The 10,361-nt window shown below is 57.2% G+C and overlaps 1 protein-coding gene across 3 annotated transcripts; it reads left to right on the top strand.

Moving 5' to 3' along the window:
* Positions 1-1,394: 1,394 nt before the first annotated feature.
* On the top strand, positions 1,395-8,211 carry SLC35B2 (solute carrier family 35 member B2). Of its 3 annotated transcripts, none has more exons than XM_065679996.1 (4): positions 1,395-1,481; positions 4,202-4,395; positions 4,643-4,803; positions 6,079-8,211. In XM_065679996.1, exons 2-4 carry the CDS (start codon positions 4,239-4,241, stop codon positions 7,015-7,017), a joined length of 1,257 nt encoding a protein of 418 aa, XP_065536068.1. In that variant the 5' UTR covers positions 1,395-1,481; positions 4,202-4,238; the 3' UTR covers positions 7,018-8,211. The 3 variants fall into 3 exon arrangements, with proteins under 3 accessions (XP_065536068.1, XP_065536069.1, XP_065536067.1); XM_065679997.1 differs by lacking the exon at positions 1,395-1,481 and adding an exon at positions 1,848-2,869; XM_065679995.1 differs by lacking the exon at positions 1,395-1,481 and adding an exon at positions 3,007-3,774.
* The last annotated feature ends 2,150 nt before the right edge of the window (positions 8,212-10,361 follow it).

The raw sequence follows: 10,361 nt of genomic DNA, 5'->3' as shown, positions 1-10,361 counted from the left end.
CCTGAGGTCTCGTGTGATCAAACCCGTGCTGCTCCCCCGCAGCATCAGGAGGCTGAGCATCACCCTGGGGGCTGGGCACAGGGCTGCAGGGGCTTCCCCACCGGCCCGCTCCCTCTGGGCCTCTGCACAGCAGAAGGTGTGTGGGAACACAGGGACTTCCCCGCTTGCAAAGCCTTTCCAGTGCTCAAGGCTGAGGCTGGGGGATCCCAGCCTGGCGCTCCATTCCTGTGCTGTCCTGCCGAGCTTCAGGCCTGAAGAAAGAGCACAGGAGATGCTCGAAGACCAGGTTGTGGATCCCTGCTTCTGCTATTGCACCTGACATCTTGCTGCCTTGTTGTGCTGTGGTTTCCTCTTGTACAGAGGATACAAAGATCCTGCCCCATCTCCTGGCTTGGGAGGGTGTTAAAAAACTTGGGGCATGGGTCTTCCCTGGGTTTTAGCTTGCCTCGGGCTGAGAGGGGAGGAGATGGCAGGGTTATTTCCACATCCCTGCTGATGTTCAGCTCGCTCCCCTTCCCTGCCCCTTCTCCAAGCCAGAGAAGCACATGTGAGGCATTAAGGAACCAGCAGCCAAATATGCTGTGGGAATGAAGACACTGAGTGTGCTTGACCGTAGCTCAGCCAGCGACGTTCCCACTTGATGCCTGGAAGCAGCTGCTATTGTTCGGGGCAAATCCTGGGTGGTGCAATCGCACAAGATGCTCTGCAGTGAGCAGTGTGCTGTCGTTGCCTTCCTCCCTTCGTGGAAAGGCAAATAGTAAGGGAATGCTGGCGGGGAGGCAGCACAGGCCCCCTGCAGCCCTCGCTGTAGCTGGCGCAGTCTCCTCGGCAACCCTGGGCTGGATTGTTCTGTTTCTTTTGACTCTTTTCCTCTCAGCCCTGCTGCCAATGAGCCATGTTCTGCTCATGGGCCTCAGCCAGGGCCTGCCGGGAGCTGGTGCCCCATGGGGCAACGCTGGTGCCGCCTTCACAGGGAATGTGGGGCCCTCCTGGGGGCGATGGGTGCTGCTGGGCGGTGGCATGGTGGGGCTGGGGTTGCAGCTGGTGGGAAGGGGAGGGAAAGGGCAGAAGCCGGTGATCTGTGTCCAAACTGAGGGTGGGTTTTTTGAGGATGCCTTGTAAAACGTTACTGGTGTCCGCCTGGGGGCGGCAGCCGGCCCTGCAGCCTCCCCGGCCGCTGCAGGAGGCAGCGGTGTGTGCCCGGGGCACGGCCGGGCCCGGCTCGCTGCTCTCCCTACGTTCCGGTGCCCGGCCTGGCGCCGGGGCCTCTCGTCCCCCCGCTCCGCTGCTCCCGGGCCGCTCCTGCCGGCAAGGCCCACCGCGGCCGGACACAGCCGGGGGCACGGCGGCGCTCCTCCGCAGCGGCAGGGGGCGCTGTGAGCTGACGCTGCGCACCCACAGGGCGGGTGTTCCGCCACCGCTGCCGCCGGGAGGGGAGCCCAGGGGAGCCGGCCGGGCGCGGGGCCGGGGCCGGGCGCAAGGTGGGTAGCGAGGCTGGGGCGGGCGCGGAGGGCGGGCGGCCGCGGTGCCCCGCTCGGCAAGCGGGCAGGGGTGGGAGAGGGCTGCCGGCCCGGTCGCTGAGGACGTGGCCGCCCAGCCGGGAGGCGTCCCCGGGGCTCCGCTCGCCCCGCGCCCAGAGGCTGCCTCTGCACGGGCTCACGGCGCCGGTGCCCGGGCTGAGGCCGCCGGAGCCTCGGCGTAGCGAAGTCCCCGGGCGGGGCCGGGATCCCGCACGCCTCTTCCTGGCCGGGCACCCCCGGGGCCCGGGGCGCCGCTTGAGGAGTCCGCGGGAGCGGCCGGCGGGGATCGGGTCCCCCTGGCGCCCGGCGCTGCGGGTGGCGGCCGTGGGCTTCCCCGCTCCAGGCCTGCGCTTGGGCTGAGCCCTTCGAGGCGCAGGAGTTGAGCTCCTGAGGAGCGGCGCTGCAGGCAGGGGCTGTATTCAGACCTCTGGCCCGGGACCAGAGTGTGCACCGCAGGCAGGGGGCTGCGGCCCAGGCCGGCGCTGAAGCGGTGCGTTCGGGCACTGCCGCTCCTGCGCCGAGGGGAACAGTACCCGGGTCTGTTGTCTCGGCTGCCTGGCCCCAGACTAAGGCTCCTTTCATGCCTCAGAGGGCCGCCTGCTTGCTGTGCGCGGCCCACCCCCCGCTTTCTACCTGTAACACTGCCGTCCCTGTTCCTTCCCAGCCTCGGTGGGGAGGGCAGCCCTGCTGCACTGAGTCATCTCTCGGGGCCTGGGAATTGCTAGCGCAGGCATAGAGAGAGCCATTGTCCCTCATAGCCTCCTCTTCACTGCCGCTGTGGGAGAGCAGAGCTGGTTCTCCTCCCATGGCCACGCTGAGGGGGCCGGCGGGGTAGCAGCAGGCACAGTCGTGCTGAGCAAAGCTGGCTGGCTTTCAGTCCCTGTCAGGTTGAAGGGAGTCGTGGCCCATGGTAGCAACCGATCCTGCCATTACGCCTGACTTCTGCAAAAGCAAACGGCGTTTCTGCACAACAAGAAGGCTGCTGCCCTCAACCCGCGTTACTTAATACAGGCAAACCCAGCAGCACGTGGGCAGCTTCAGCCCCAGGTGCCTGCACCGAACCCTGTTGTTGCATCCTGCAGTGATGCCCTGCAGCAGGAGAGATGATGGGTGGAGGTGTCAATCTGCCGTTTCTTGCGGGGGAGAGCAGGGGGAGAGATTGGAAGCAGGCACAGAAACCCACCCACAGCTATTTGTACTTCTCCACAGGCTGGGAATTTCTGGTCCTTAAGTCAGAGAAGGGAGATTTCAGGCTGAAACATGAGCCTCGGCTTAGGTCAGGTTGTTGGGCGCTGGGAGCCTGGCCACAGCAACTGAGGATAAGAAAAGCCCCTGAGGCCTTTCCCAAGGTGACAGAGGGTTTAGGGGGAGGATTTGTGCATGAAATGATGGGGGGCTTTCTTGCCCTTAAAGTTCTGAGTTTCTTCATCTGTGAGTTTCATGTGGGGGCTACCATATGTCATAGCACTATTGTCCTGGGGCCAGGTACTAAACTGGGCCTAAATTCCTTTGACTTGCTTGGTTTTGGGGAAGAGGGAACTCACATCTCTGGCCCTTTTTTGTCACATTAGCTCAGTGTCTTCTGCTGCGTGTTTTTGTAGCCAGCCCCACAGCACCCTCGCCTGGCCCTCAAGGTGATCTGGAGGCTTTCTCTACTGAGAAAATCAGGGCAGGGTTGGAGCATGGACCAAGGAAACCTCATACCCTGATGCAGGAAGCAGTGGATTGCTTTGCAAGGCGGGGGATGCACATGTGGCCTTGGGTGTAGGAACTTCTCGCCTGCTTGCTCGTTCTGTTGTGTACTTGGTGCTCTTGTTCTTTATGTGGCCCCTGAATATCAGAGGTTTGCCTCTGTGAGGGAGGGTACAGCAGAGGGAGGAGCTCCTTCAGAAAGTTTTAAAGCTGTTTTAAAGCTGGCTAGGTCACCTGCTAGGGCTGTAGCTGAAGAATATCAGCTATGCCTTATCAGATAGTCCTGGTAAAATCCCAACCAGGCAGCTGGCAGGAAAGCTCCTTCCCAGCCTTGCTCCCTGTCTGTGTCCTGCCACGTGGGTGACCCTGGTAGTTTCCTCTGGGCTGTGGGGACTGCCTTGGCATGCTCTCTGCCAGGGCTGCATGGGGTGGTGGGGGAAGCTGACACCCTGAGCCCTCCCTGCTCTCCTCCACTCACCTGCACAGCTGGAGGGGAAAGCTCTGAGCTGTTTGCTCTCAGAGGAAGGCAGCTCTGGCCACAGGCTTGAAACATGAGCTGTAGGTAAGAGTCACTTTTTCCATTCTGTGACCTTTACTTTTTTTCAGCTGGGATCTGTGCTAAAGTTTAACCTAAAACAGCGAGGTGCGAGGTGCAAGGTGCTTCTTGCATTTGGAGGAAGGGCGTTGTCAGAATCTGATGGTTACAACAGTGTTCAAACAATCTCTCCAGTGATGGAAACTGAAGTTTCCAAGTCCACGTGTTCCTAACCCAGAGCAAACACCCTTAACAGAAGCACTTATAAATGTGTGGCATATGCTTTTCAACTCCAGAGAGCTTTTCCTACTCCATGTGCTGCCTTCATCACTGCTGTCGCTGGGGTAGGATTTGGGTGCTGGTGTGGAGCAGGCTGGGCAGCAGGGGGTGTGGGCATGCAGAGTGGAGCTGACCAGGTACTAGCAGCCCATCAGCTGCCTCTTTCTCTGCACAGATTTTGCCTTCCCCTTGTACTGGCTTCCCTCCCTACGATGGCGACTGGTGAAGAGATCGTCCCTGCCCTGCAGGACTCATGGGGTGACTTCTGGCTCTTCCGTTTCTTTGTTAATGCTGCTGGCTACGCAAGTATTGTGGTGCCGGGATTCCTCCTCATCCAGTACTTCAAGAGAAGGAATTACCTGGAGACAGGTAATGGCAGGAGCTTCCCTTCCATATCCTGCCCCCCTCTGAGTTCTCTGCACGCCCTTGGTCAACACGGTTCAGTGCTGACAGGTTGTTTCCCCAACCTCTTTTGTCAGACCAGGCTTGAACAGAGATGCATCCCAGAGCTGTCTCAGTAAAGAGGGAGGCTTCCCCTCTCAAGCTAGTGCAGCTTGTGGTGCCTAACTGGTTAACTCTTGTCTCTGTGGTTTCTTTGTTTCCCTACCCTGTTCAGGCCGAGGCATTTGCTTCCCTGTCATCAAATCGTGTGTGTTCGGCTCTGAGGTGAAGTCTGTACACCAGGAGGATGGCTCCCTGCCAGCCCGAGCAGAGCCCACAGAGTCCTCTACAGCGCGACAGGTCTTCAAGCTGCTCTTCTGCGCTGCTGGTCTACAGGTAGGGGCCCCATGAGCGGCCATTCCTCTCTGGGAGGAGGGTGTGGGCAGCAGGTTTGTGGCCATCAGTTCTCTGAACAGCAAGGATGCAAGTGCTGTCCTTGATTGGGGCAGGGTTGGAGGCTGGGACACAGCCTCTCAACCAGGGTAACCCACCAGAGGTGCTGTGTCACCTCTAAGGGCTGTGGAGGTCCGTTTAAGCTCGTGTCATCTGGGCTGGGACTACTGTCCGTCTGATTGCAGTCCTCTGCAGCCATGGGTAGGGAAAATTCTGTGATTCAGCACATTGTTATGACTGCTTTTGTTCTAGCCCTCATGTCAGAGTAGCAGATAGTTTTAGCCCTATTATTTCCCTCTTATCTCTGGGTCATCTTCTGGAGCTGATGTATCCTACCTTGATGGATTAGATTCAGATACTGGGGAGAATTACTGAATTCAGCTACAGATAAAGAGGAATTTTTAACATGAGTTTCCCTAAGTCTCAGCTGCAGCCTGAGTGTCATTAGGAAGGGCAGCTTTTGGGGTCTCTGAGGACTAAAAACAGAAACGTGGGCATTGTGAGAGAAAACCCCATGCAGCCAGCAGGAGACATCCACCTACTGGCAGACAACCCCGTCCATTCAGACTTGCAGCTCACCAGCTCACCTTCCATCTCTCTGTCCCTCAGTTTCTCCGGAGGGGATGTGCTATGAGAGGACGTCTGTGTTACTTTTGCGGGGGGCTTGGTGCTTTCACACCAGACATAGCAGAGGTGGCAGCCAGAACAGTGATAATCCCTGGAGAACAGTTTTGTCTGCTGGGTCTGAGACTAGATTTAGGTGGAGGAACTGAGCCTAGGGAGCTGGAAATAAAAAAACCAATGCAGAGGCCACTGGGAAAACTGGTAGGACCTGCCGCAGGGAGCTGGCACCAAACCTGCAGCAGTGCACGGCTAGCGTTCCCTGGTTCTGTTGGTCTGGTTCAACAGGGAGCTTACAGTGTAACGGCTCGCAGTGCAGCCGGATGTTTGCTTTGAGGGCTTCTCTCCCCTTGAAGAGGCTGTAAACTGAGCAGGTTTTGTGTGGACAGGATGTTCCCGGTTGTAACCAGATGGGACGCTGGGTTCCCTCAGAGGGGTGGAGTGGGAGGTGGCCCCATCTCCCAGGGTCACATTGCGGTGCAGAGGGTGAGGCAACGCTGGGGCAAGCAAGGATCTCCTGGGGTCTGTTCTTCCTGCGGCTGCCTGCAGCTGCCCTTTGTGGGTCCTGACTGTCCCTGTGCTCCTCCTGCTTTGCAGGCCTCATACCTCACATGGGGCGTCCTGCAGGAGCGTGTGATGACGAGAACGTATGGTGCCACTGAAACAGAACCTGGTGAGAAGTTCAAGGACTCCCAGTTCCTCGTGTTCATGAACCGCATCCTGGCCTTTACGGTGGCTGGTCTGTACTGTGCCCTGACCAAGCAGCCGCGCCATGGGGCTCCCATGTACAAATACTCCTTTGCCTCCCTCTCCAACATCCTCAGCAGCTGGTGCCAGTATGAGGCACTCAAATACATCAGTTTCCCCACCCAAGTGCTGGCCAAGGCCTCCAAAGTGATTCCAGTGATGATGATGGGCAAACTGGTGTCACGCAAGAGTTACGAGTACTGGGAGTACCTGACTGCTGCCCTCATTTCTGTGGGGGTCAGCATGTTCCTGCTCTCCAGTGCTCCCAACAGACATGTGTCCACTGTTACCACTTTCTCAGGCATAATCCTCCTGGCTGGCTACATTATCTTTGACAGCTTCACCTCCAACTGGCAGGATGCCCTCTTTGCCTACAAGATGTCTCCTGTGCAGATGATGTTTGGTGTCAACGTCTTCTCCTGCCTCTTCACGGTGGGCTCGCTCTTGGAGCAGGGTGCCTTGCTGGAGTCGGTTCGCTTCATGTCCCGGCACTCGGAGTTCACGGCCCATGCTGTGCTGCTCTCTGTGTGCTCCGCCTGCGGCCAGCTCTTCATCTTCTACACCATCAACCAGTTCGGGGCTGCTGTCTTCACCATCATCATGACACTACGCCAGGCCTTTGCCATCCTCCTCTCCTGCCTCATCTACGGGCACACTGTCACCGTTGTGGGTGGGCTGGGAGTAGCTGTTGTCTTCATGGCCCTCTTCCTCCGTGTCTACGCCCGCAGCCGCATGAAGAAGCGTAGTAAGAAGCTCGCACCAGGCGAGACCCCTGTGCAAAAGGTCTAAGGAGCTGAGGCCATGGTGTTTAAGCTGTGCCTGCTGTCCTGCCTCTGCCTTGGGATACTTGCTTGATTTCTGAGAACCCACTGAGGAGCAGGGTGGGGTATGGATAGACTGGACCAGTGACTTACTTTTCCACCTGCTTTTCCTGGGGAAGGGGCTGAAACAAGCCCAGGGAATGCTTTGGGCTGCCACAGCTCCAAACCTTTCCGTTTGCCTTAATAGGTCAAAGACTTTCAGGCAAGACATGGGCCTGGGGGCTCACATCCTGGGGGACAGCCAGCATGAGGCTGCTGGTACTCCTGCCCCACCTCTGTCTTGTGGCTTCTCCAAAGTCACTGATGAACAAGGGAGCTCTTTTCCCTGGCACCATCTTGCCTCTAGCTAATGCTCCTCCATTTCTGTCACTGCTACAGAGCTCAGTTGGAGGAAAGGGCAAGCAGAACACTAGCTTTCTTTTTCAAACAACTCCATGTGAGTCAAGTCCCAACCTGAGCCTGTCCCAAGGCAGGTGAGGTGCTCCAGGTAGGACAAGCAGAGTTAAGGGAAGGACTCCCAGCCTGTCCTACCCCAGGCCTGGGCTCTACTCTGAGAGAACACTCTGCAGTGCAGGCTGGTACCTCCGTGGCTGGTTTTCTCAGTTCCTTACCCCTGCTCTGAGCCACTTTTCTCCGCACCCCTTAGCCCAGGCTGGCCGGTACAGTTCTCCAGGCTTGCTGAGTTCTAGTTTGCTTTTTGGTTACATCCGCTGCTGTCACAGGCCAAAGGCTGCGCTGCCCAGAAGCCCCAGCATCACCTCGGGGTGCCTTAGTGCCACAGGTTCTGGGCTTTGCAGTTGCCATTCAGAGAAGCACAAACAGCCCCTCTTCTTCTTGCCAGCTGGAGGCACCAGGCCCAGCTTTCTTGGGCCTGGCCAGAGCCCCACTGTGCCTGGGGGGCTGAGCAGTGGGGCAGAACTTGCTTGCGGTGCCTTGCTCCTACTCCACAGGCAGCAGGGGATGAGCAAGTTGGGCACCTGCTTCCCCAAGCAGCAAGGGATGGAGCAGTGGAAGCTGCTCTTCCCCAGGAGCCTGGGTTTTACTGGTTAACCCTTTTCTCCTCAACACAACCTGACTGAAATTCCAGCAGGTTTTGGTACTTTTGAAAGGCAACTTTTTTCTCTTTTTATTTTATTAAATTAAAAATATGCTGCATATAGTGCCCTGGGGGTACATGTTCTTTTTATATTTTTTTTCCTAGCTACCTCAAACGAGGGGAGAAACTTCCCAACCCTTCATGTGTCCCCCCTCAGTAGTCTCCTCAGGACAGCAAACCTGCCTTTTCTTTCCAAACACAGGTGCCTCTGCCCAGGCCAGGTATCAGAAAGGGTTGGACCTAAAGCTGCAAGGCCTGACATGATGTCTTTGCACACATGACTGGGGAGCATAGCCAGGTTTGGGCCACTGCTTATGCCGGTGAGGAGGTGGAGGAGCTTTTAGCCTGGCCCTGGTTTGGCTCCAGGGCTTCCTGCATGGTGCAGCTTGGGCAGCCCCAGAGGGTGTAGCTACAGCCTGTGTACCTAGAGAGGGGGCGCGCAGAGGCCCAAGTCACCAGTGCTGGAGCAAGGTCTGGAGGAACCTATCATTTACAGGGTGCATCTGCACCACGACAAGCTCCACAGGCCCCCCACCAGAGCCAGTGGAGGATTGGGGTGCAGATGATACACTCTACAGGTGTATGTGAAGACCTGGTGAAAAACCTTAGATGTAGGCCTATGCAATCCAGTCATATTGAGGTCTCGGGTCAGAAACAGACCCTGGCCTAACACCTGGAGAAAGGGGAGACCTGGGTGAGGGCTACAAGAGGAGGAGACTAGGGCCAGGAGCTGCTTACCACAGTGCTGTGCCAGCAGGGGTACCGGAGGCTGTGCCTAGCACAACCGGGGCTTCAGAGCACTTGGCTCTCCAGCAGTTTCACCTGTGCTCTTTTTCTAGCTCCGAGCTCTTGAAAGTGGCTGTGCAGCCTCACAGCCCTTCATCCTGCCTCTGCAAATGCCACCCCAAACATCTGCCCCCACTACCTGCTGACAGACTGAAAATGGAATTAATTTTTACTTCGGTCAAAAGAAGAGGGCAGAGAAAAAAATAAAAATGTTGTGTGCCAGGCTGGACTGGGATCTCTGTAATGCCAGTGTAGAGTTGAAAACAAAGTTAAAAATAATGTACTTCCATAGAATGGTTGGGGTTGGAAGGCACCTTAAAGCTCATCCTGTTCCAATCCCCTGCCACGAGAAGGGACACGTTCTGCTAGACCACGTTGGTCAGAGCCCCATCCAGCCTGGCCTTGAACACTTCCAGGGATGGGGCATGACTTTACTCATTTGATATTTGGCAAAACCTTCCCATCCAGACAGAAACCTCGTTAAACACTTTCCCCCCCTCCTCTCCTGAGGGAGATAAACCCATGCTGAAGGGACTCGCCAGCTCAGCTCCAGCACTGCCCTAGCAGTGGGCACCTTGACAGCTGCCCACACAGGCAGCACAGCACCTTGGTGTGCAGCGAGACTTCAGCAGGCTCTGCTGCCTCCTTCCCTCCCTGTTGAAGATGGACACTGGCTAAAGCCCACTCCATTTTGTGCCTGTGGTGGCTGGCAGGCAAGCAAAGAACTGGATGGTGTCACTCTTCCCTGACAAACCCCAGAAGGCACTGTGGCTGAGGGTGACAAACCCCACTCGTGGTGGGAGTTCAGTGCAAGCTGTAGATTAATCAGATGCCCCAGGCTTCTCAGGGGACACAGGCAAAAGACCAGATACTGGTGGCCAAATACTGCCAAACCACCACCACACACCCCCCACCCCTGCCGGCTGCAGAAGCCCAGAAAGAGCAGGCTAGAGGTGGAAGGAAAGGAGGAGTCCAAAGAATGAAGCCTTTTCGCCTAAGAGCTGAAGAGAGGCAGCTGGAGTACAGTGCTGAGCTGTCGCTTCCCCCCTGCCCTGCACCACAGCAGAGCAAGCAGATGGCTCCTGCCCCAGGGATGCTCGGATCACACCAGCCAGCAGCAGTCCAGGCTCAGGCACTGGCAGCAGCTCCGTGTGCAGTTTGGAACATGTTTGTTCCCAGTCTGTGGGTATGCAGCAGTCCAGAGCTGGAGAGCTGCCCACTGGAGATGGCCCTGCCTCCACAGCAGGCCTTGTGTTTCTCCTACCCCCTTCTTGGTGCCTGGGCAGGCATAGGATATGGTAGAGATCACCTAAAGCAGTGTGAAAACCAGTCACAGTGTAGGGGAGAGATCAATGGCCCATTACCCTCAGGCACAGGCTGAGACCCTTTCCTCTGTAAGGTAAGCATGAAACACAAAGGACCCTGGTAGG

Source organism: Lathamus discolor, chromosome 5 (assembly GCF_037157495.1).
Source record: "Lathamus discolor isolate bLatDis1 chromosome 5, bLatDis1.hap1, whole genome shotgun sequence".
NCBI classification, from domain to species: domain Eukaryota; kingdom Metazoa; phylum Chordata; class Aves; order Psittaciformes; family Psittacidae; genus Lathamus; species Lathamus discolor.
Note: the sequence above shows the minus strand (reverse complement) of the source record. Positions and strands in the feature narration are given on the sequence as shown.

Excerpts from the sequence above, each read along its gene's own strand:
- SLC35B2 (XM_065679995.1), top strand. Across the intron at positions 4,396-4,642 it reads AAGGAATTACCTGGAGACAG|GCCGAGGCATTTGCTTCCCT; the intron begins GTAATGGCAGGA and ends TACCCTGTTCAG. Across the intron at positions 4,804-6,078 it reads TCTGCGCTGCTGGTCTACAG|GCCTCATACCTCACATGGGG; the intron begins GTAGGGGCCCCA and ends CCTGCTTTGCAG.